This window comes from Musa acuminata, chromosome BXJ3-11, assembly GCF_036884655.1.
Source record: "Musa acuminata AAA Group cultivar baxijiao chromosome BXJ3-11, Cavendish_Baxijiao_AAA, whole genome shotgun sequence".
NCBI classification, from domain to species: domain Eukaryota; kingdom Viridiplantae; phylum Streptophyta; class Magnoliopsida; order Zingiberales; family Musaceae; genus Musa; species Musa acuminata.
In genome coordinates, this window is record NC_088359.1 from 31,774,972 (window position 1) to 31,800,799 (window position 25,828).

At 35.6% G+C, this 25,828-nt stretch overlaps 2 protein-coding genes across 5 annotated transcripts in view; both read right to left on the minus strand.

Moving 5' to 3' along the window:
* Positions 1-666: 666 nt before the first annotated feature.
* LOC135585320 (uncharacterized) lies at positions 667-2,706 on the minus strand. Of its 2 annotated transcripts, none has more exons than XM_065172931.1 (2): positions 2,626-2,706; positions 667-1,718 (listed from the first exon to the last, which is right to left on the minus strand). In XM_065172931.1, exon 2 carries the CDS (start codon positions 1,673-1,675, stop codon positions 878-880), a length of 798 nt encoding a protein of 265 aa, XP_065029003.1. In that variant the 5' UTR covers positions 1,676-1,718; positions 2,626-2,706; the 3' UTR covers positions 667-877. The 2 variants fall into 2 exon arrangements, with proteins under 2 accessions (XP_065029003.1, XP_065029004.1); XM_065172932.1 differs by lacking the exon at positions 2,626-2,706 and adding an exon at positions 1,847-2,193.
* Positions 2,707-3,241: 535 nt separating this feature from the next.
* Positions 3,242-25,828, minus strand: part of LOC135585328 (uncharacterized) — a 28,140-nt gene continuing 5,553 nt past the window's right edge. Inside the window, exons 7-26 of one of the 3 annotated variants that reach the window (XM_065172929.1) lie at positions 24,866-24,945; positions 23,266-23,325; positions 21,191-21,290; positions 21,020-21,097; positions 17,068-17,135; positions 16,923-16,991; positions 16,766-16,843; positions 16,578-16,673; positions 13,631-13,701; positions 12,662-12,739; positions 12,434-12,527; positions 8,833-8,931; positions 8,027-8,226; positions 7,823-7,937; positions 5,198-5,329; positions 4,991-5,098; positions 4,724-4,833; positions 4,562-4,657; positions 4,003-4,259; positions 3,242-3,887 (exon numbers count right to left, since the gene is read on the minus strand). In XM_065172929.1, the coding sequence (XP_065029001.1) occupies positions 3,808-3,887; positions 4,003-4,259; positions 4,562-4,657; positions 4,724-4,833; positions 4,991-5,098; positions 5,198-5,329; positions 7,823-7,937; positions 8,027-8,226; positions 8,833-8,931; positions 12,434-12,527; positions 12,662-12,739; positions 13,631-13,701; positions 16,578-16,673; positions 16,766-16,843; positions 16,923-16,991; positions 17,068-17,135; positions 21,020-21,097; positions 21,191-21,290; positions 23,266-23,325; positions 24,866-24,945 (2,069 nt within the window). In that variant the 3' untranslated portion in view covers positions 3,242-3,807. Of the gene's footprint in view, positions 3,911-4,002; positions 4,260-4,561; positions 4,658-4,723; positions 4,834-4,990; positions 5,099-5,197; positions 5,330-7,822; positions 7,938-8,026; positions 8,227-8,832; positions 8,932-12,433; positions 12,528-12,661; positions 12,740-13,630; positions 13,702-16,577; positions 16,674-16,765; positions 16,844-16,922; positions 16,992-17,067; positions 17,136-21,019; positions 21,098-21,190; positions 21,291-23,265; positions 23,326-24,865; positions 24,946-25,828 lie in introns of all 3 variants that reach the window. The other 2 variants (XM_065172928.1, XM_065172930.1) reach the window with 2 other exon arrangements.

Consider the following 25,828-nt stretch of genomic DNA (forward strand, 5'->3'; position numbering starts at 1 on the left):
ATGATTGAGCATTCAATAAAGACATAGACAAGATCAAGAAAAAAAAATTAGACAGATGGAAAATGATTGGGCGGATAAGAAAATCACTTGAAACATAGACAAATCATGAAAAGATTACAATAACAATGGGGAAAAAAACAACAATTACAATAATAAAACTTTTAAAAATTTCAGAAAAACTTTAAAAGAACATAAGCAGCAGCAGCAGTAAGAACATCCATGAAAACAGACAACAAAAAGAAAATCAGTGACATTGCGAGACAATTGAGCAGTAATGTTTAAACGAAAATGGAAAAAAAAAAGATTAAGTAGGTAAGAACATCGATAATAACATAGTAGACAAGAACAAGAAAATCATCAGTAAGAAAAGAATTTAAACGGAGATGTAAAATGATTGAGCAGATAAGAACATTAACCAAAAAAAAAAACTAAAACAAGAAAATGAAACACTATGAAAAGACTCGAAAAAGTGCAAAGAAAAAAATAGAGAAACAAGGATATGGATGGGAATGTGGATCTCATTTTCTTCATAATGCTTTCAGCAGTAAGTTAGCTCAAGTACACTACTAAATAGTCTAACATTGCCCAATATATCAACTACCATCATCAAAATGCTACTAGAAGCATAATTTAAGTACATTCCTTATTTTCCACATATTTCTCAAATTAACAAGCAAATAAGCAGATGAAATTCATATATTTAATTATGTAGCCACACATGAAAAGTATTAAACATTTGCTCAGACGATACTGCTGTAATACAAAACAAGCATAATTTGGACACTACATTATCACCATTAAAGGTCAGAATAAGTAACAGAACAACCACAACAAACATTAATAAAAAGAGTTAACTTACCATTCCTATGAAATCAGCCTAATGCCTACGGCTGTGTCGCCTGCTCTTCCTCCGGCTGATTTTCTCATCAGAGTCACTGTCCGAAGCAGATTCGGTCTCAGACGAATCAGAAGACGAACTGCACCTTCTATGTCTCCTTTTCTTATGCTTCTTTCTCCGCCTCCTCCTTTCCTCTGAATCAGATGAACTGGAGCTATAGCTAGACTCACAGGATGAGTCTTCAGAACCAGTCACTGAAGACTCACTATCTGTTTCAAACACGGAGGCCTCACTGCTGTCCTCATCCGAATCAGTACCAGATCGGTGTTTTCTTTTGCTCTTTGTGCCATTCTTTCCCCCGATCTCTTTCTTATCACGCCCTTCATCCCTTACTTCCTTCCCAATGTCAGGGTTGTCCAATTCATACGACACCGAGAGGGTCATCTTCAGCTTCGGGTTCTTGAGCTGCTGAGTTCTTGACGGCCGGGAAATATAGACTCGTTCGTTCTTGCATTCATAAGTCCAATGACCAGCTTGATAACACTTCTGGCACTGGGAGGTGACACCAGCAGAGGAAACGGAAGATTTGATATCCTTCCTTTCACCCAATTTGACAGCTTTCTCTGTGCTCATCAGATACATTTGGCGCTTTGCTTCCTTCCTTTCCTGCCATCGGCTAGGTCCTTCTTCCTTCTGCCCATAGGCATTCACATTTCGGGCTGCTGCAGCAGCAGCCCGCTCGGCTTGAGCCCGACTAAGACCCTTGGCAGCTGACAGTGCCGCTGCCTTGATCCGTTCAGCTGCAGCCTGCGCTTTCTCTTCCTTCTTGCTCGACATATCTATGACTGTATAATTAGAACGATCTGTAACTCCTAATATCCTGGAAAAAAGAAAGACGTAAATGGATTAAGAGGTCCACTCCATGGTGACCTAAATTTATGGCTGGAAAAAAACAAACAAAACCTAGTCCTAATTTTATTGGGAGGAAACACATCCGAGCTATGAAACCTTGATTTCGAATGGGAAGCCAACCAAACATAGTAGAAAGTAGAAACCAAGGCATCAGTATCTTTTAATCCTACAAGTCATAGAAATGCACATCAACACACATCTAGACTAGCGGAACAAGGCTCCGAAAGCAAATAAAACAAAGAGAAGGCACAACTGCGAGCCCCAGAAAACAACAATAGCAAGCGAATAAGTCCCGTCGAGAAAAGTTGTACTTTCGAAAGCCGGATTCTTAGGAGAGAGGAACCCCTCGACTCCTCATCCAGTCTAGTCGACCAGATCTTTCATATCGTTCGTCAAGAACCAAAACATGAACGACCGACTTCAGAAAGCAAACGTGCGAAGGGGTGAACGAGATGCACCCATCTCTTGGTACAGATCTTCCAAATCGACCATCAATAAGCAAAAAAAAAAAAAAAAAACGAAATCGATCAATTTCGGAAAGCAAACGCGCAAAGAGACGAACAGAGAGGTAATCATCTTCTTGTCCAGATCTTTCAGATCGATCATCAACAAGCATAAAAGGTAATCATCTTCTTGTCCAGATCTTTCAGATCGATCATCAACAAGCATAAAAGGTAATCATCTTCTTGTCTAGATCTTTCAGATCGATCATCGACAAGCATAAAAGAAGGATCGATTTCAGAAAACAAACACGCGAAGAGACGAACGGAGAGGTAATCTCAGATCTTTCAGATCGATCGCCAAGAAGAAAGCAAACACCGAAAGAAACGGATGGAGAGGTAAGACAGGAATGCGAGAGGATCGAATCGAGGTACCTGTGAGACGAGAAGGGCAGGGCCAAACCCTAGACGATGCAGAGGGACGGAAGGAAGCGCGTGTCGGAAAACCGTGTAATACTACTAATAGTATGAATAATTACCATTAGATAATTATTTTTAATGATAATAAATATAACGATAAAAGAGAAAACCATTTCAATATTTGTAATTTGAGGTCTTAAGACTAAAAATTTCAGCATGTAAATTCGAAAAGGTTATTCATGCCACTGTAGAATAAACCAAATTTACGCTTTTAAAAATATTAAATTCTTTTTTGGCGTTGTCGGATGTACGTCGTCACAGTGTTGTTAGTGCCGCCGTACGCAGTTCGATCGATTGGCCGGCCGTCATCCGATGGCATTGTCATAATCGTTCTCGAACTAACATGTTGGCATAACGCCTCAGAACGAAGCCCTTGCAATCACATCTAATCACCCTCCCACTGCCCTGACACCTCTCTAATATCGTGTCCTTGTTCTCCGACCCATCATGGTTTGGACCAGCCTAGCACAGCACGCCAATACCCAAGTACAAAACCATCAAAATAAATTTCACAGTGGTCTGTCAATGAAGAAAAGACTTGATAAGAACCAGGACAATACACAGGTTAAAATGGAGAAAAAGAAGCCTTAGTAAGGTTTATTCTACTCTTTAAATACAAGGAAAAGAAAGAAACTAGTGTCACCCGTACATAATTGAATATTACCTCTGAACTGAGAGACACTCCACACCAGTTCAAAAAGCTAGTGCAGAGAACTGGTCTCCTTACAGTAGTTATATTTTTAAGTTGTACCCACAATTTTCTTTTTTTTTTCTGATAAACAAGTGATGGTCTCTTTCATCGTTCACAAGATGTATTGAAGTTCTGACTGTTCTACAAGTGAACAAGAATAAATACATGCTGATGCTAATGGCCCATCGCTCCGCCAGCAAGAAAATAATTCATGCTGCTCCAAAGAAGACCTATGCTTCAAATATACAGTTTACAGACTTGTTTCACCCCTTCCAGATCCAGCCATGGTTCGACCATTCTTCTTGTCCATCTTCCTCCTTGAAACGAGATTTAAAAATGTCTACTGCAACCTTTGTTGACTTCTTGTGCAATGAGAGTTCATTGCTTGATAATTAAGCCAAAACTATGACTTCATCATACTCAACATGGCTTCAAACCATGAACGGTTAGCCATTCACAACACCCGCTGATGAAGAATTATTGACAGGTGCTGACGGACAATCCTCTCCACTTGACTGTCTGGTATCTACAGCTTCAGACAGATACCACCTTAGGGACACAAAGAATCTTTTCCTAATAATTAATTCATCCATTTCATTTTGTATACAATCCATAGAAGGTAAGGGGTGACCTCATATTACCTGTATTGCTGTCACTGCAGGTTGAACTTGCAGCAAAGATGGCAGCCTTAGCATCATTTACACGTAGATCCATCTTTGGTTTCTTCACTAGCTCAGGCTTCTCATCTTTGCAGTCAGGCGAAGTGGTGGACTTGCGCTTGATTCTGGAAAAAGCCACACCGTCCTCATCCTCTGCAGAAGCTTCAGATTTTTTAGATGGTGGATTATAGTCATCGTCGTCATCATCGTCATAGTCAACAAGTCCAACAGATCCAGACCTACAACATACATTAGTGATCCATATACATTAGCTATAAATGAAGATTGTTGAACAACCAAATGCAGAACACAGTTTCATTAGAAAACAAACTGATAACTAAAGTATCAGCAGCTTTCTCATTCTCCATTGTGAAATGAATTATACGAGTCTTTTAGAACAATTTATCTGACATAATCACAAAATTTATGTATAAAGACTCCTACAGCATCTTACCTGTATTAATTGACTGAAAAGTGACAAGCTATGGAAGTATTCAGCAATAGAATGATTTAAAGGTAATAACACTGTGCTAAAGGATACCTTGAAGATGGGTGGTCCTTGGTTCCATTAGGCAGCTTTGATCGTACATTTTGGTTTCGAACATGCAATGAATGAGCAACGGAGTCTTCTTCATCACTGGATTACACACCAATTAAACTCTTATGTTACACACGCAACATTACTATTATTAGCATAACATACCTGTCCTCATTAAAATAGTCTTCTTCCTCCTTTTCAAGAGCACGGTCCTCGGTTTTTCTTCGAGGGTCTACAGTGATAGTAGCATTTTTATTCTCAGGATTCTCCAGCAGCTGACACAAGATAAAGGGACCAGAATAAACCAATGCAAAAGTAGAAGTAATATCTAAACAATCAAAAGTAGTAGCATGATTTTCCTTCCATTATTAATTTAATTGACATCAACCTAAAAAATGCATCAAAAAATCAGTCTGAGAAACAGAATCACACCTGCTCATATTTGACCTTTAGGGCCTGGACAGTCCCCAAGTGCTGAAACTCCAGCAGTTGATCCCAAAAGGAATCAACTACATACAAGACAAGAACTTTTACATTCTCCTGCATATATTTCGGATAGCCATGAAAACGAAATTATAAAATAAAATATATAAACATCCTCAAAAACACTATCAGAGAAGAAACCAGAAGGAAGATCACCTTCCGGATATACTCCAAAAGTTCAAGAACTCCTGAATGCAGCATATTGTAGCGATCACCATTCTCAATGAATGCCTCGATGATTGGTTTTAATAGATTGTTTTTAACAATGTGACGAAGAAGATGTTCATCCTGTAAGACATCCAGATTCACTAGTCATTCAACATTTATCTGATGTCACTAGTAATGGACTAATGCATACAGTTGGTTTAAGTAACAGTACTGTGACTTAGAGCATGCAATGGACACAATTAGCGCAGAAAAAGAAAGCCAATAAAAACAATTTAGTTATCCACCATAAGACCGGAGGACTAGACCCAACCTATTCTACAGTCAGAGGCGCAAGCATAATCTAATCCTAAATGTCTACCAGGGGGATTGTTTTTGACCAGGGAGTATGTATTGAAGATAGCTCATCCTTTCCATGCATTACAATATGATCAAGAGATGTTGGAAATTCATGGAATGACATTTCACCTAGAATGGTATGAAACAAGTGAGACATACCAGTTACATTAACCAGTCCATGGACCACTCTCGTTTCCAGTGATTGAACCAAGACCCATTAAAAAAGTTATAAAGGAAACCTTATAGTTTACCCCTCCAATTACATGGGGAGCACAAAGTCACTACTAACGCCCAATGCTGCTTACCTCCCCACCACCCACCACATGTTACTAACTACGTAAGCTTCCTCCTCTTCCTCCACTGCTTCTTCTTAGTTTTTCCTCCTCCCTCCTCTTTCTCCATTGTCTCCTTTTCTTCCTTCCTCTTCCTTCCTCCTTCCTCTTACTCCTCTTCCGCCACTGTCATATGTTCCTTCCTCTTCTTCATCTTTGAGTCACCAGTAGGTATCAATGTACCATGTATCAGTATATAACAATACCAACCGATACATACCGGACGCAGCAAGGACCAATATGGGTCCATACCTGAAATGGCATTCCTTGGGTGGGATTTCAAACAAACTTTTTGTCATGTCTATCCCAGCATGATGTAGCAGCCTAAAAAACAACCCATATATCGAAAAAGTTGTTTGAAATTTAAAATAATTAGTTGTGTATGGGCAAAAGAATAAAATGACAAATGGAGTCCAAGAATAAGTCTGGGTCCTAAGGTCTAAATTATCTGCCTCCAATCTTCAGCAATTAATGGTATTCATCAAGCTTATAGGTTTAGTTTGGATTTTGTTGGCTTTAAGTTTTTAGCTTGACCGGAGATTAGACCAAGAACAATCAATTTTACTGTTATCAGTCCTGAAGCTCAACAATTCTCAACATGATTAGAAATGGATATTGTTTCTCATCCCAAAGATTACTGACTTACCTGTAACACATATAGTGAGAGGCAGCAAAATAGCCCCATTAGTGGATTTTGGTTGGGTTGCATTTAGCATAGGTCCTCAGTAGAAAAACTATTGGAGTCCCATCCTACTCCAGGAATCTGCCTCCTACACAGTTCACACTTAGTGGTCGAATTGGCTGACATATAAGTTGCCTCATGGTTTAGTAGGCATATGCTCACAACTTGATAATCCAGAATTACTAGGAGTGTACACTTTTATCCAAGTAGCACTTCAATCTGAGAAATAACCCACAGCTATGAAACTTCATGCTGTTTATCCAACATCGCCTTCTAATATGTTATTATTTATTCTAGGCCTAGATCCAGTTTAAATAGAAAGCCAAGATACTTCAATGTTCTCAAATAACATTTTTTCCAAGATCCATAAACAAATACCAGCATATTAATGACCATGGGACAAACAGCATGTTGAATTTTGATCTTCAGAAGGAACAATGACACTCCAACATTGTTTTAGAACAGACAAGGTAATCAGCGTAGAGTTCTCAAAGTCATTACTTCTTCAAGAAACCATGTTAACAACCAATTTTCAGAACTATGTTAACCAACTAGACTAAAGTTACTGGTTAGTGCATCTTAAGGCCCAAAAGATACTTGGCAAGTATCACATTGCAAAATTTTAGTGACTAAAACCTAAAAGCACCTTAAGCAGCCAGTAGGCTCCCCAGAAGTCGAGTCCTAATAGTCCAAATCGAGCAACCCCAATCGTTATTGGGCTCATGAACACATAGGAGGCACACTAACAGATTAGAATCCATACCAAACTAGAAGATGATGAAACTGAAGTAGATCCAAGAAACATCCCAAGTCAAAATCTGTAATAAGACCTGATTGAATCTCAACTAGCTCTCCTGCCTAAGGGATGCCATAGTCCTACTTGATTTAAGAATATGATATTTTCAATCTTATTGTTAGAGACAATTTTGGAGAACCTCTAGGGTCTTATTTACAATCAATTTAATGTATAAAATTCCAATACGGTATATTAAAAGCTAGAGTGTTTATTTATCTTGTTAGACTAATATTATAAGTCTACAACAGTAACCAGAAGAAGCCGTGGGAGGCAACTTGATAAACAAGTCTTGATTTCCTTGTTAGTATATCAACATCTTGCAATGTTTGTTATGCTTAACAAACAAGCAACTAGTCAATATTATCTGCACTTGTGATAGAGCACAAATATGAGGATATGCAGATAATATATTTGTTCAATATCTGAATGATGGAAAACAGTTACTAATGCAAAACTGGAAGACACACCTTGTAGGAGACAATAGTACGCATGAAACGGATAGCAGCCACCACTAGAAACTTTTCTCTTCTGCGTGTTAGACACAAGACCTTCTCTATGGCATTATTCACAAGAAAACTACACCTGTATATACAAGAAAAGCAAGCACCTCTAATCTGAGAAGATTATCAAGCAATATAGTTAGCAACATAGAGATTTGATCATATTCTCACCTTGTTCTATAGGGGTGATGAATCACACAGAAACACAGCAGCTCACAGATGTTTGATAAAATTTCTGGTTTCGTTAAAGTAATGGTTGCAGATGATTTAGCAATTGACCGGGAAGTGTTCTGTGGGGGACACGCTGATGCTATGACATCTACTAACTGAGGCAGATGAGTTTCATAGAAGATCTCTACAATTGTGTCTCGCTGCAGCGAACAGAATAATAATCAAATATTATGAAAGCATTAGCATATGAACTCAGTGATCAAAGAAGTTCCTTGCAAGATAATATAAAAAGAAGATTTTCAAACAGTTTCTAGAAGGGAAAGATAGTCAGAAGCAAGCAAACAGTAAAAAGCATCAAACAAGATAAATGATTAAAGAAAGCTTATTGCAAGTTAATATAAAGGGAAAATTTTCAGAGTCTATACCAGGAATGATTGCTTAAAGCAAGCAAACATTAAAAAAATCCTTGTCAAGATTGGATACGACTCATGAATCAGTTTAATTCTGTCATTTCCCTTAAAGATATTTATTAATTATGAGAAGATAGTACCAAGAAAACATGATTTGGAAATTGTTGCAAGAACATAACGCTTTGTACACTGATGAAGCGACCACTGCCGGTATATATTTAATGTTTCTGATAAGCTCATGTTTAAAAACAGGGAATAAATGAACATTCAAAGAAACTCAAAAATCAACTGACATGATATGTGTGAAAAATGATGTTTTAGATGTTCACACAAGCAACAGGTAGGGCAACAAAGAAATAAGACAATATAAAATCATAATTTTTTTTACTCGAGTACCTGTGAACCAGATGTAGTGTAGGAGTCAACCAATATTCGAATAACTTCAAGGAACTGACAATGCATATCCTCCCCAATATCAGTAACTATACCCTTGACCTGGAAAATTTTTCATCAGTAAAATCTATTTTTACAACAAAAAATAACATAGATTTATCCATCCAGGTCAAGACACAAATAAGTAAAACAATAATTAGCTAACCTTGCAATATAAAGATGAACACAACAAACATAATTGTAAAAGGAATATATATAAGGATTACTATACTGCCCGAAATGGTACGGTTTTGGTGGTACATACCGGTCCAAGCGTGGACCGATACTCGGACCACCCCGTTTTCCGGCGATCTGCATTAAAATAATAAAAAATCAAAAAGTGGTGGGCCCAATCCATTTCAGCGTTAAAAAAAACATATTAGGGCTCTTCTCGCGCACAAAGCTGTGGCACTGCCTCTTCACCGCTGCGATGTTTCAGCGGCGCTGCCTCTTCACCGCTGCAGCGACGCTACATCTTCACTGATTCGCCACTGCAATGCTGTAGCAGCACTGCCTCTTCGCCGCTGCGATGCTACAACAACACTGCCTCTTCAACATTGCGATGCAGTAGCAGCACTGTCTCTTTGCCCCTGTGAAGCTACTGCTTCCCTTCGACACTACCGCTGCTTCCCAAGTATCGCTGCACTTCTTCTCCTCTTCCTTTTCTTTATTCTTCTTCCTTTCTCCTTCCTCTTCTGTTCCTCCACCAGACCTTCCTCTTCAACCTCTTTTTCTTTCTCATCGAAACATTGGTACGCATCGGCATACCATGTGCCGATACACTGGTACGGAGCAAGACATGTCCTGCCATCGACCGGCCGACACACTGGCTCGGACCGGTAAGTCAAACTTTATATATATATATATATATATATATATATATATCTTGAAACAAAACAAAAAGTTCAATCCATCCACATATGATATTATAATGTTACCACTACAAATGTCTAGAGGCATCATTGTTGATGTTCCTGTTAATTAGTTGACTCTAACATGAAAGATATAAAATTCACCACTAATTTGCATGAAAACATCAAAGGTAGGATATAGATACTCATCAAAGTTCGTTTAAAAATTAAGTACAATGAACAGTGTTGTACCACTAATTTGGTGCAAGAAACATATGCTGCAGAAATCTATTTTAGATTATATTAGCTAGTAAGCATGAATGAACAGTATTGTACCCCTGCTGATTCATGTAATATCATGGAGCCTCTGAGTCCCTTTTGACATGTAAGAGAGATTAGGGTCCACGATATCCTTTTAACTCTTCTACAGTTCTACTTATCTAGATGTATACAAGGGAAAATCAGCTTTAAGCCACAATTGTTGTTTTAAAATGTGGCACCATATATGTAAGTTGTACAACAATATGTAAGTTGTACTCTTAGATGTCATAATGTGGCACCATATATGTAAGTTGTACAACAATCAAGTTTATCTGCTTCACTCGATGTCGGTGGCAATATAAAAGCTAAAGTTGTCGGTGACAGTAGACGTGATGCCCAATAGTCCCAAACTAAGAGTTTATATGTTTCTGCCATGGGTAAACATGCACTACCAATAAACATTGGACTTAGAAGACTATTGATTCCAGGTGTAACAAGTCGAGACTGCTCAAAACAAAATAACAAGCTCACCATGTCCCAACTTAGCTTTATCAGAAATATAAGATCCCCAATATATTGACCCAGATTTTAGCGCATGCATTAGATAATGTGTTATGCTTAACTTTTCCAGCTAAATTCAACCATGATTGATAACTTTAGCCTATAACTAATCTCTTTGTTAATCTTGTGCCTCTAGAACTTATTCTTTCCTTATCTCCATCTGTTCAAGAAAAGAAATGGTAACTCTTTGCTTAAATGATCAATTTACAAATGAACATAGCATAAGTTGCATTAATTAATAATTTTCTGTATATTATGTCAACAACTTTGCTCTTATAGTCTCAAAATTTGAACACTGTGGAACTGGACCTTAACCAAGATAACAACGCCAGAGGCAATCCAGATAGAACCACAAAGTGACCAGGTGTCAGATTTGAAAGGTTCGAACATAGTAGCATCCCCAATTCATTAAGATCTCTTTACTATCACATAATATGATCGGTCAATCATTACAGCCAATAAGATCTAAAGCCAATAAGATCTAACAATTTTTTTATCCAAAAACAACATAATCACATGATAGGATGTTACAAAACCTACATGAAGATCAACCAAATCTAAGGCAATCCTGATTAAAAGATTGAAAGGTAGATCATAGAAAAAATGCACGTAATGTCTAGGTTTATTAAATGTAATCTCTTGCTACGGCCAATAAAAGCTATAAAATTCTAAAAACATGTTGTAACCATGAAGGTGCAATAGTGCCGATTACATGCATCTAGTCAAAGAATGTAATATAGGTCAAAAGTACATGTAAATGCAAATATCTTGCTGAGGATATGGTGGCACATCCATATCTAGTATGCATTCCACATGAATCATGCAGCGCCTAGTACATGATATAATGTACTTGAGTTGTCCAAACTTTGGCACAGTTTGGACACTATTCATGCCATTTTCCGGTTCCATGGACAAAAAATGTAATTGATGGTACTATATTAGTTCTGACAATTACAAAAATGATTGGCTAGGAAACCCAAGGTCTAATATGAAACTTTTTATTTGTTACACATGTAATTGTAAAATACATCGAGCACAAACAGAACTAACAAACAGGCTTATGATGTTTGTGGAATGAAGCATATACCTCTTCCCCTATAGGGATATCACAGAAAAACATCAGAGAAGCCATTATACATACCAAATACATTAATGAAAAAATATGTCTAAGCCTTTCAAGAAAATTAACTAATGAAATTCAAAGTACTTAGTAATTTATCTTGCATAAAAAAACAAATTTAGTTACTATTTATGGGACAAGGCCAATCAAGGTTTTATTGAGCCAAAATCATAAGAATTCAAATTATCATCAATCAAATAAACAAAATCCTCAATGACAAATAGGCGCTTAGGTCTAAATAACAATAGAAAGTCAGGTCATTTAGGAAGGCCTTTCCGGTTACTTATACCACTCTGGTTGCTGATCCCACTGGTGCTGTGCACAAGTACGTTAAAAAACTGATAAGAAAAGAAACACAAGAAAACAGCAAACTTTCTCTTCCTAATCTTCTCCCTATTCAATTGATCAAATCGACACATTTATTAAACTAGAAGCCCAGTTCACATAATGAACTGAACTGATGCTTTTAAAAGAAACTGATCAAAATTCAACGATTTTCGACCAGCATTGGTTAAGTTTTGATGTTTCACCAAGTTCAGCCAATACCAGGCAGTTCCAACGAAATCAGGGCAGTCCATGTTTAAGTCTGGACTAGGACCAACACCAACATTTTAGTCTCACAAGTCACAACTAATTGTGTCTCACGTTAAGATATTAAGATATTACTGACATCCTTGACATTTTTCAAGAACGAAAAGTGCTCACTAGAGATAAATAAATATAAAAAAAATGTGCATTTTAAGACAGACCATATAGCTATCAACTTGCTTACCAATAGTCCAAGAAGAGAATTTCCCTCTTGTTGGATGACATAGGATCTAACAAGGTTAGGATCTTGGTTAAGAAAAAGGATAAGAATCTCTGTCCTGCATTACAAATAGATAGCTGCACAATTTAGCATATGCCAATAAAAATTAAAACAACTGACATAGATCCCTACAATTTGGCTCAGCTAGAAATAGCTTAAAAGAATATTAACAGACATAAGGCTACTTATTACCCAGCAGAAACAAGCTTTTTGTCCTGACTCTGCAACACATCTGTAATGATGTCAAATAAGCCTTCAGCAGCAAGATCCCTGTTGGTAAAAATATCATTGGACTACAGAAGACTATCAAAAAGGCATTTACAAGGATAAATGTAGACTTTTGTTTCTTAAATAAATTTGATTCTAAACCTATATAATTAACTATTATCTCAGTTAAAATCATTTTAACGATTATGTATCAGAAGGTAACCAATAGTTTCATATGTATGAGGATCCTTTTATGTTTGGCTTCCTCAAAACTGCAATGATTACAAGAATTCAAAATCCTAAATTTACAACAATTTTAAATTGCTCCAAGAAAGATACCAAGTCTCTCTTGTGGTACACAAAACCAAACATCTATAGTTGCAGCCAAAGAGGGGATCTCGAAACATGCAACAATTCACATGCAACGTATGGTTGCTGAAAACTCAAATGTTGCTAAATAATTTTAACTTCCAAATATAATTCAATTCAATCAACACGAATTATCATGCATAGATACAAATTGTTTCTTGAACACAGTTGCTTATACACTACCACTACTGTAACTGCATTTGCAAGAAACCTCAAGCTTTGTGGTTTTCTTATGTCAACCAACTTACAAGAGATGGCTATTTTCTATTAGAATAATAAAGCACACTTAATGATAATGAGACTTCAATTTCTTAATCAAACTTCAGGACTTGGAACAATTAGATATTTTATTCCAAAACATGTATGGCATCCCATCCATTTCATTGTTTAGCACAACATTACATACTCAGATATCCATTAAACGTTTTTGTTACACCTCCCCATTATAAAATTAACAAATATTTCAGCCAAACGTTATTTGAAAGAACCATAACAAAGCTATATGGCAATCAGTAGACTGGTTGCTTCAAAGCTATACTGCAACATAAAAAAAAAACATCTCTATAGCTACAAACATGAACTTACCGAAATAACCGCAATTGCTGAACCTGTTGCAAGCTTTTACTCAGAGAACAAAATTCATGCAAGAATAAAACCTGGTACATGGAGGAAAAAAATAATGTCACATTGGTCTCTCAAGTCAAGGCACAAAGACTGTGAACTACAGACATCCAAATTCCACAATGCATCTTACAGAAACACTTCAGGAAACATACCGATGAGAAAAAAATTAAAATCTGATGAAAAGAGTTATTTCTATTTATAGATGGAAACTTATGAGTCTATAATAGACACATACTCAAAGTTGATATTCACCAAGAATAAGAATCACCAACTCAACCACCAATCATGGATACTTCAAATTGTTTGCCATACAAGATAAAACGAGGAACAATTCCCTAAAATGGTAATTGACATATTTTAAGAAGATCTATAGATAAAGTTAGGATAAGTAAATTGGTACCTATGGTGTAATAAGAGACACGAGGAGACCTAAGAAAACTGTGAAACAATAAAAAGATATTTGAATGATCTTGATTTAACTAAAGATATTGTCTTATAAAGTGCACAACCACAGAAAAAAAAAATCCCTGTAGCCAACGTTGTTGCTGCATCAATGTCGTTCTGTTTCCTTTTATCTTAAAGATTATATATATATATATATATATATATATATATATATATATATATATATATATATATGTCATCACATCCATATCCAAATCTATGCCCGTGCTTCATAGTTAATTTAACTAAATAAAAAACTAAAGTTTCCTCAGCATGAATTTTTTTATTAACCAAAAAGCAATAAGAAGGATTGAGACATCATTTTCATTAGGGGTAGGATGAAGTAAGAAAAGAATCATACAAATTATCATTCAAGAGGATAGTACCCTTCATGATCAACACAATCAAATTCAATTGACACCAAAAGGAGCTATTGCTGAAACAACATGTTTCCAGAAAAGCTAGAACACTTTGGCGTAAAAGTTCAATGTCTTTAGATTATATGGCTATTCCACCAATAAAACCAAGATAGATAGGTGAGAAGAGGGGAGGAAGAAGATGATGCAGATCTTTCCCCATTTTCTGTTAACACTTTCTTGAGTTATTTTTTTGTAAAAACTTTAAATAAAAATATAAAAATAAATTATATGCTGCAATAATTATTATTTTTTCTATTTTTTATACAATTAGCTTTATCATTTTTTATGTTCTCTTTTTTGGCCAATTTCAATGAGCCAGTCCAAACGATAGGATTTTAAACTAAATCCCAAGACTCTCTTATGCCCAACAAACCTTGAATTATGAAGATCATCTCAAATGGCTACTCATTCGGCAACAAAAAACCATCCCGTTTCCACATATTCCGACACAAAAAATTATGTCACAAACTTGGAATTCAAACAACACAATTGCTGAAACTAATTGGACTCTGGATTCTAGAGCATAGTAACATGTCCAAATATTTGGGCTCAGCAGCGTGGATCTTCACCCACCATCATTAGGGGTGTTCAAACCAAACAGAACCGGTTTGGTTTGAACCAATTCATCAATAGTTCAATTTTGAAAAAGATAAGCGATCTCAGTTCGGGAGAGTACTCTTCCGCAGTTTGGTTAACTAGTTCGGACCGAACCAAACCGATTTCAAATATGGAAGATAACAACCAATTACATATTATCAACCTCTCCAGAATCAAATTAAAAATAAACGTTCATGGAATTGTGCAAAATCGATATGGACAAGGCTTCTAAGCTTTTTGTCATGTGCATGAGGCATCAAAACTAGTATTACTAAACTGCAGAAAGATCTGATGTAACCACTAGTATTACTAATCTACTAATGAACCGCACAATTTACATGATAAAAAATCAATAAGCAACACACTTGTCACAAGCATATGGGACAACAATTTAACAAAATACATTCTTACATTAGGAATCAATGGATTATTGAAATTAATTTTTTGCATTTGTAGAAGAAGGCATCTAGCTTATTTTCTCTCATTTTTTCTTATCTATGTTGTCATCTTTCCCTCACCTTAATCAACAAGAAATTCTGCATTGGATTGGGTGCTAGATAGAAACCTTTTTTTAGAATATTTAGAAAAAATATTTTTTTTTTTTAATTGCTTGAAATTAGAAACCAATTAACCAGTTAACGGAACCAGATTAACCAATTTTGAACCAGTTTAGTTAGGTAGGTCCGAACTGGTTCTGATTCAAACTACCTTATTTTAACCAAACCGAATTGGTTGTATGGCTCTGTTCGGTTCAGCCCATAACAGTTCGGTTCGAACCGATTTTAACATCCCTAACCATCATGCTATGTTGAGGGCAAGCATCACTAGTCAAATTAGGATCCACCAAATCACAATTTAAAGTTTCTAATTACATTTTTCTAGGCCTTCTATTACCCTTTAAACAAGTAAACTTAATTGACTTACCTCAGTCACTGACTCATCAACACACTTCTTCAAACATGTATATACCACCTTAAAATGACTTCCTCTTCATTTTATCCTAAATTAAAACTATTCCCACTTGTTCGTAAGTATTTATTATTCTGTTTTTTTCTAATAACCTCACTATCTACGTAAACATCTTCATTTGGCATTGTGTTATCAAAATACTTCAGCAATATATAGCTTTAAACAGCATGACACTTGGAATTTAGTAAAATAAAAGGATAACTAAATAAGTTACATGGTAAAACAAGTATATTATGGCTCTCGGAGGACAATATCATACACAATGAATTATTCCCAATTCAGCTCAGAAGAAGTCAAACTAAAAAAGAACAAATGTATTCCATAAGTAAAGACCAAGTGCTGCTAGGATCCTAATGCAAATTCATATAACAGATACCCAGTTAAATGCAGAAATTACTTGATTCATATCAAATTAAACATTATTAAAAGTATGCTTGTATAACAGTTAGATAAAGTATTTGGGAATAATTCTGTGTTACCAGGTCCCTCTTTGATTCGACTGAGGTGGAGGTCGACCTCATCCTTGCAAATATTTCTTGAATAAAAGATGCATCATCTTTCAACAAGGAAATGACCTCAAAGAATCATATAACAAAAAATAAATGTCAGAGAAAAAGTTTAAATGAAATAAACAAAGACCAAAAGGTTGAGATGTTGAGATCCTCACAACACCATTATTAGCATGAATCATTGTGTTGAGACTTGCCATTACAGCATCATCTAAAACCCGTGGTAGAATCACATCCTAAAATTGTCACAACAATAGTGAGATGTCACTTAATGCAAATTAAGCCAATAGCTTGAATTTAGGCAGCGTTATTGACCTTGAGATAACCAATTCTGTAAGTTTGATGTATTTTTGAAAGTACAGAAGAGTCTTTGATGGGGATGGCCTGCAGAGGACCAAATCTTTGAAACACAATCAAAAGATAAGATTATCAGTTTGGTGGTGACTTTCAACTAACTGACCTCCTTAAAAACAACATGCTCCTTAAGAAATGCACGGTGATGCTGCACTTGAGGGACCTCAGGATCATCTACACGAAGTTTATAGAGAATGAAGTTTATATAGAAAATAAATTATGACAAATATATCATTTTGCAAAAGAAGTTTATATAGAAAATAATACTCCAACTAAAAACCTTCCTGTGTTACAAACATCAAGTCACAATTATCATGAAAAATATTCATCACAACCATTGCATGATATATTGAAGAACATCGATGTAATAAGGACAAGATCTTGATATCTGATCATTTATACAAAAGAGGAGTTACAACAAAGTCATTGCCTAATCCAAATACATGTGTAATAACATGATCAAAGCTATCCTGACCATCTCAGAAATCAATCAGAGAAAATGTCAATCAGCAGTGAACAGAGACACACAAAGGCTAAAAGTGAAAAATGAAAACATGCAGAGAGGTTCTCTTTAAAACCAGAAACATAGTCACCCAAGCCACAGAGGAGCAACATCACCAAATTAACCTCGATTATGTCTTAAAAAATATGCAGGCCTATAATATTAGAGACATCCCTTCCAATGAAAAAATAACAAACACCGAATATGTTTGTGAACATCACACACTCAATCCATAATATGATTAAAAAATAATCCATATCTTTTCTATCAGTCCTTGCTTATTTATTTCTTTTCTTATTCCTCGAAAGCATCATCAGATCTTGTATTATTTTCTCTTCCATCCGCTCAGTTTTACTAAGCAACAATTATACAACAAATTTTAGCACCTTCACCAAGATATTTTTTACCCTTCCTCCCCTTCCTTTTGATCTCGTGTAAATAATGAGCAAAAACCTTTATTTTCATTTAATTAAATAGATGATTCTGTCCTTTTGTCTTCTTGACATCAGGTCTACCAAGGGGGAGAGCATATGGTGGCACTGACAGTTCCACAAATCACTAGTTCGATTATCACCATTGCAGAGAACGGCAGACCAAAATACCACCAACACCTTCAGCAAAGGGGGTGTGGTGAGACCATGATTCCCTGGGATCTGCCAGCATTACCTCTCATCAACTAGTCAGTCCCTTGCCACCTCCTGCTCTGGCTGGATCATGCAGGTACTCATGACTTCATAGAAATCATTATTCTACAAACCCGTAATTATCACCAACCACAGATTTCTCAGTGTCCTCTAACTCTAAGGCGGTCATGTGAAATGACTTGATCTTCCAAGGCCCAACCACAACTCGATGGGCAATGATGGACATCCCAAAGGCAGTAAAGAGGTGGGAACTCACCTAATCATATTGCTCATTATACTCTGCATTGGAGGTTGCCCCACCATCTTCTAGTGTTGTGATGGAGATGAGTGACAGATAAAAGCAGGAGCATAAATCACATATCATAAACAGAATAAGAGTGTGTTAAGTTGCATGCAAAAATATTTTTCCTGGAGAACTTTTTCATGTTTATTAGGTAGGAAAACTGTATAAAAATCAGCAACTGAGTACCCAAGTAAGCAGGAAAGCTAACCATTTTTCCGAGCAATTCCTTAGGAAAACAAAAAGAAACTTCTTTTAGACCAGAATCCTACGACTTTTCAAGATGTCTTTCCATTAAAAAGAGCATGTTTTAGAATTTTTCCTATATCCTATACACCAGGAAAGAAAAAGGAAAGAGGTTTTGGTTTCCTATATCCTATACACCAGGAAAGAAAAAGGAAACAACTTGCTGTTATTTTTTATGTATTTCTTTTTCAGTCAAACCCAATTTGTGTCCTTTTCCTTGCAACCAATGAACCATAATAATAATAATAATAATAATAATAATAATAATAATAATAATAATAATAATAATAATAATAATAATAATAATAATAATAATAATAATAATACTAATTTATATCAAGGCCAAAAGCAACAAAATCAATATTAGTATAACACAATAGGTATTAAGAACTGTAGTAATATCCCTCAGTGTGGATAATATATATTTGTAACACCTATGTAATTTTACCAGAATTCCCAACATTTGGACAAAAACTACAGCTTCCGAACAAGATGACCATGAAATAGGGTTCTAGCTGCAAAACATGTACCAGCAGCGATTGCCTTAAAAAGCAGATATGAATAAACTTGATTGTAAATAGAGATATAAATGTTCAGGTCCAGAAAACAATGACTTCAAAACAGTTGATAAGTCAACATGCCAGATAGCTAATTATTAAATGTTTAAAACTTCATTAAAACAAAGAATAACGAAAAGTCTGTGAGAAAAGTATCGATTTTATACATTATATCCAATACTCTAGAAAGCACGGCAGTTAGGTATGCTGCCAAAAAAACCAAAAACTTAACTAGGTTTATGTACTTCATGGCTACCATTTAAGATAATTATATACGGTCCAATGACAATGGATTTTTCAATCCGAAGCAAATTGTATCACCAAACATCATATTGACTATTACACAGTACAAATGCCGAATGCTTAGTACTCGTATCACCAGTTTCACCAGATTCCCATCTTGTTCCCTTGGTGAATAAAGTCATAAGCACAGGATACAGGAACAACTGTTGTGTCCACATGTTAGCAACAAAGATACATGATCCAAAACTGAAAAACTTCACATGATCTTCCTAGTGCAAGAGGAATTCAGCAATGGCTGAAATGCATGAGTATATCCTACTCCATGTTGGAGCATGCACATCAAACAGCACCAATATCGACCCCTCAGGCATACATCAATTTTATGCGCAGATCACAGTAACAAAGTCATGCAGGGCATGCAGTCATATGCCATGATAGCTTCAAGAATGAGAGAGACTACCATGGGCTGGCGTAGCAAAACATGTTGAATAGTATGGCTGGAGGACTTTTTTTCATTTAATCAATCTAAAATGAAAAGGAACAATGCAAATGTGGCAATACATTAGAAAACATGGTCATTAAAATGCTTAAAAAAGAAGGCATTTCACCTTTCAAAGCATCAGAAGGCATTACTTCAGAAAACATGATGCTATTGGACGAAAGCATCCTACTTCTACCTAAGCATTTGAGAGGCCAAGACCAGCTAAAAAGCCAGTGTGCCAAGCTCAGTTATCAAGATCAGGAACCTATGTTCCTGCATGGACTAGGATACCGCATCATTAATACCCATGACCATATTAGACCACAAATACGGGCAAGCTGGCAAATGTTTACTGCCATTTTTTTCTCTCTTATATCAACTACTAACAAGTTAAACTGATGAACCTGAAATAATTAAAATGAAGGCCTAATAGAAGTTCTCTTGGCATTTCCTTCCAATTAGATCTGGATGCGTATTGGTAGGTTACCACCACAAGGAGGCCTCACTAAAAATTCATCAAAGATGATCCACAGGTGTCTAGAGATTGTCAAAGATCACTGGAGGTCTCCTCTCGTTGGAGGTTTATTCTTCCATGTCGACATTTTTTAACTGTTATTTCCCTCTCTCATCCTCTTTATTAAATTTTCCACCACCTACCGGCATTATGTCATAATGTCAGAACAGCAACATGCCTGACCATATGTGGCTACAGAGCCATTAATCAAGACTCCTACTGTATACCGCATACGCTTCTTGTGCATTTTATTACATAGAAGGATCATCTTAAGTGCTGTAATGAAATTATGAAAATAGAAACAAACAAAATCAATAGCAGTTTTTAGGGTACATATCCAAAAAGCAGGGTTAAATGCACAAGTATGAACTTTATGCCAGCTAAATTGGGAACAAAGGAACCCAAAGCATGGAGTAATAAGGAGTTAAATAAATGACAGCTATCATTTAGCTAACCCAGATTTAACCAGCAAGCAATATTAGATAACATATTAAGAAGCATATATACAATCAAATTCCATTCATCTAAAAACATATACACTTCTAAAAACAATAGTAAGAGAGAAAACAGGAGCTGAAAAGGAGAACCTACATTCTAGGGAACCAATAATGTCCAAAATGTATTCTTCCACAAAAATTCTATCGAAGATCTGAGGGTTGTTTAGTAAAACTACAGATCACCAAAAAAAAACTATCGTTAGCATAAGAAACAAATTGAACATAAAAAATGTATTGATATAAAGCAGAGGTTCTCAGTACTCACAAATACCCTTGACCAATTTAAAGATCATGTAGAGGCCATCCATGTTTTCCAAGTCTTCGCACATTCTGAAAAGATCTACTAGCTTGGAAAAAAAATCTTGCTGCACCACACAAGTGGAAAAAAACTGATTAAATTTTTCAATGTAGATCTGGTTAATGCAAGTATAGCTTCGATGCATTCCTTGCTAAACATGAACATATATTTTTTGTCTTACCTTGTGATAAATCTAGGTACTGTTTCTTTAAGTTAGGATTATATAAACACTACCCACCATAAACATGTTTTATTAAAGATAAAGTGCAGTTCTCATAACTCTAGCAAACTTGTCAAGACCTCTTGAAAGAATAAATTTTGTTATTTAACACAGAATGTTGCTAGATGTCTCAATGATCTATGACCCCTCGTTGAACATAATTTTCATACTTCCACATCCTTTACAAGGAAGGAATTCTCGAATCTTAAGCCAGTTTCAGCTGCTGCAGCTTCATTGATCAAAGTAATGCTTCTTTTTTCATCACCTTGTTCTGTATATTCCTTAGCTTCCGAAGGCACAAATTCCTCTTCAGCCCAATTTCTTAAGGCTCCCGCTCTGGTCAGAGTGCTTCTTCGAGCAGCCAATAATCAGGAAAGAAATCCATAAAGAAGACATCCTTGAAGCCATGGAATGGACCTATACTAAAATGAGATTGAGACAATGTACCATCTTGTTAACTGCTTCTATGCCTAGACAGTCTGATATCTCATCCTCACCTTAATTTACATCTAAAAAGCTTGAACTAAGTGGAGAAATAAGCAAGCTTTGATGGCCTATCGTACACAATTTGCCAGAATGCATGAAGTAAAGAACCACCATGATCATTAAACTAGATCATTCCTCCCAGTGAATGACAGACATGGATAAGGATATGAATTTAAAAATGAAACACTTACAACATTGTAAAATATGGCATATGTTAAATCTTGGAAAAGTAGAACATGGAATGACATGTATAGTTGTATACAACAACAAAAATTATAATAAACAAATTTGTGCTAAAAAAAAAGCTAGGAATTTGAACATTAGAATACGTAATACAAACCATAGCAAAATATAATGAGCAAATTTAATAGCATTCATGACTTATTCATTATGAAGAAATTATAGAATAAAACAGTTCTTCTAAAATGTGAAGAAGATAACAAGAACCTCTGATAATCAAACTAAGATAAATCATTAATTTTATTTATTATCTCAAATTCAGTTTAAAGGTGATCCCTGGATCACAATAAGATTTGTCCCTTTGCAGTTTGAGGTCACAAAAACAACTTCTTTGCTTGCAAAGGGAAATCAACATATATTGACCCTTCATAGACCTTGCATTGATAGGAGCCTCACTCATGTCCCTATATATCTCAAATTCAACTCCACATAAAACAGAGTATCTCAATTAATATCTAACATGCACATAATCAAAATACAAACATCCCAAAAAATGAGATTTAATTGAGAGAATTTTTCATTTTGCACGTCGTGTTGTCAATATATTACAAACACACAACCTCCCTTACCAAAAAATCACATGATGAAACCACATGTTTGACCATTCAATTATTTTGTACCCCTACGGTCCTACCCTCTAATGTCAGGCATCAAACAGAATCAAAAGTGAAAATTGCTAGGACAAGCCAACTCCAAGATTTTTGTTGATATAAGCAAATACAACAAACAGCACGTTGACAAAATGTGCACATTTTTTACAAGTTGAACAAACACAAATTATACCAGTGGACAACTGACACAAATTCCCAATAGCAATCAACAGAACAAGAAGATGTAGACCATGAATAAATTTTTCACTTAAATTAAAATCTTGAGTTTCATGTTCCCCATAAACAGTATTTAACAACCATTCCAGGTATACACATAAATCCAAAACATGCCAACATAAATTAAGATTCTATAGCATAATAGGAAAAATTGCATCAAAATAGCAACCAATACAAGAAGAACATTTCAAAGCTATACTTCCAGCTAAAAACTCTCATGTTCATAAGCTTAAGTATATTACTTTGGGTAAGGTTAGCAGTAAGCTTACATCTTTTAATATCAATTCTCCAACACGCATCTGATCCATGATACCGCATTCCATTACAGTCTGCGCATGTGATAAACCATCAGTTTTAAGGTTTTAATAATTGTGTGGCACACCAAAGACAAAATGTAGAAAATCAAAACAAAACAAAGAAGAACAATAATATGATCCCAACCAATTATCTCACTTAGCACATCAATGAAGCTAAAAAGTGAAATTCCAAGGGCACAGGAGCACAATAAAGACACAGAAAAAAGTAAGAGATTAATATACAAGTTTAATCAAAATGCTAAGAGAAAAGGGTTTGCCAGGCATTTAAAGAACGCATCCACATTGATCAATCTTGGAAGTTACAGCACCATGAAATCCCTATCAAGTTTTGTCCAGTTTCAGCCATTTTCAGGAGTTCCAATCAAGCTTCTATCAGTTTTAAATAAATTGTATAGATATAATTCAGAAGAACTCGCATCAAGTTATTTCCTTAATATTTCACAATAAAATTTGCTTCCAGGAAATAGATAAAGCAACTACAAAAAATTATCGCAAACTAAACTTGGATCTAAAATCATGTACCAGACAATCAGAAGTGTTAGAAGAGTTAATAAAACATGTTTAAGATTATCAAACTATTTGCCATTTATTTTAGTGCAACAATGAATTTCTGTTGATGACTATATAAGTATTCATATTTTGAATTTATACAAAGAAAAAATTGGTTGTTTAACACATCTGAGCATTATTCTTTTGGTATAGCAGTAAGCCAGTAACTCAATATTTCATCAAGAAAAGAGCCAGATCACAGTAAATAATCTGGTTAAGTATTATCCAAGGAATCAAATCTCAGTTATACCAGACTCTTCTTTTTTGAGGTTATCGTTTTCTGATGATATCAAGCAATACAAGTCAGTATACCAATACCATATTGATCTGACCGGTAACTGAAAGTGGTACCAGACCAAAATTTAAGTCCTTTCTCTAGTACCAGTTAAAAATTTAAGTCCTTTCTCTAAGTTGGGAGTGTATTCGAAGAAGAAAGAGAATCGTAGCTGTCGAACCATGTACATCAAACACAATTCCATAAACCAAGCTTTATCTACTGTCAGCTTAAAAATAGGTTAAGACAGTCACAAATTGATAAATAACAAAAGCCAAACAAGATAACAACAATGCACAGAAGAGCAATAATATATATATTCATGAACAAAGACTGACTGCAAAATTTGACAACCGAATATCCAAATAAAGACAGAAATTTGTAAATCAATATCTTTTTTCAATAAACTATGCACACAGAGCACAAATTGGGTATTTAAAACCCCAATCTATGGGAAACCTTGGGCACAAGTGAAGATTGAAATCTTCATTCTGTGGGAGAGCTTTTCAGATGCACAACCATCCAGATAGTTGGATTTCGGTGCAAATTAGTGTTCGACAGAGAAGGATACACAACAATCCTCCAAAGCTATGAAAAAAAAGTAGCAGCATAGGATGTTAGTGACACAGCATATCGCAACATGACTTCTATTTTTTGTGCGTGCACAGGGACAATCACAAGTAGCACAAAAGTGTAAAAGAATGAGTGGGAATTCTGGACATTCCATACCTTCAAAATTAATGGAAGACTGGATAATGAAATGGATGGAAGATCTCTTAGTTCACTATTAACAGTACGAAGTGACTCATCTGCAAAAGATAACCAAAAAATGATTAAGAAAATGACTAGAATAAGGTACACAAACTGAATATTCTGCAAGAACAAGTATATTTGATACAATATGTAGAAATGCATTGACAAAGCCTAAAAGGAAAGTACATAAGCTTTAAAAGGTAAAGCAAGGGACAAGAATATTACAACAATTTGGTGCTGATACAAAGTTTAATAAAATATAAGATTTTGCAAGGAAATATTCCTGCTGAAATTTTTCATAAAGGAAAATGCATCCAACTATATGTTGTGCCTTCAACACGTGGTCACAACCTCAGTTTTATTACCATTACCAGAATTTTCAGAAATTTTGGATACTCAGATGCTCCAAATAATTCAGACACACCAAATTCCCCATGGGATCCTGAACTAAATCTAGGGCAGCATTCTGCTATCAGCAATTTCGGACACTACCATCAGAAGATTCAGTAAACATTGTTTCAAGTTCATTAACACAGACAATATTGTAAATCTGGTCATTGCTTGACACAATAAGAAAGAATTCTGATGAACCCAAATCACTCGACCAAAATTTGCCTCTCTTTGTCAAGGTCTCATGCTGACCGACAGTCAGATACCTGACATCAACACAGCTCATAGATGGCCATACTGATATAGGCTTCCAGCAGCACAAGGGGGAAAAGGAGGAAAAGGATCAAAAAGAGAAGGAATCATAGAATACTAATCAGCAGCATCAAAGATGGAAAAGAAAGAAGGACAAAAGAAAAACTTAACCTTATTTATAATGATGGATAGAAATTTTGCAACCAGTGAGAAGGCTCTTGTTTCTTGAACAATTTCCAAGAGGCATGGGATCAAGAAAGGCATGAATGGTAGAGAGGACATCGACAAGTGTCAGGG

What these genes read in the sequence shown, in the direction of transcription:
- LOC135585320 (XM_065172931.1), bottom strand. Translation starts at nt 1,675, where the DNA reads ATGTCGAGCAAGAAGGAAGAGAAAGCGCAGGCTGCAGCTGAACGGATC.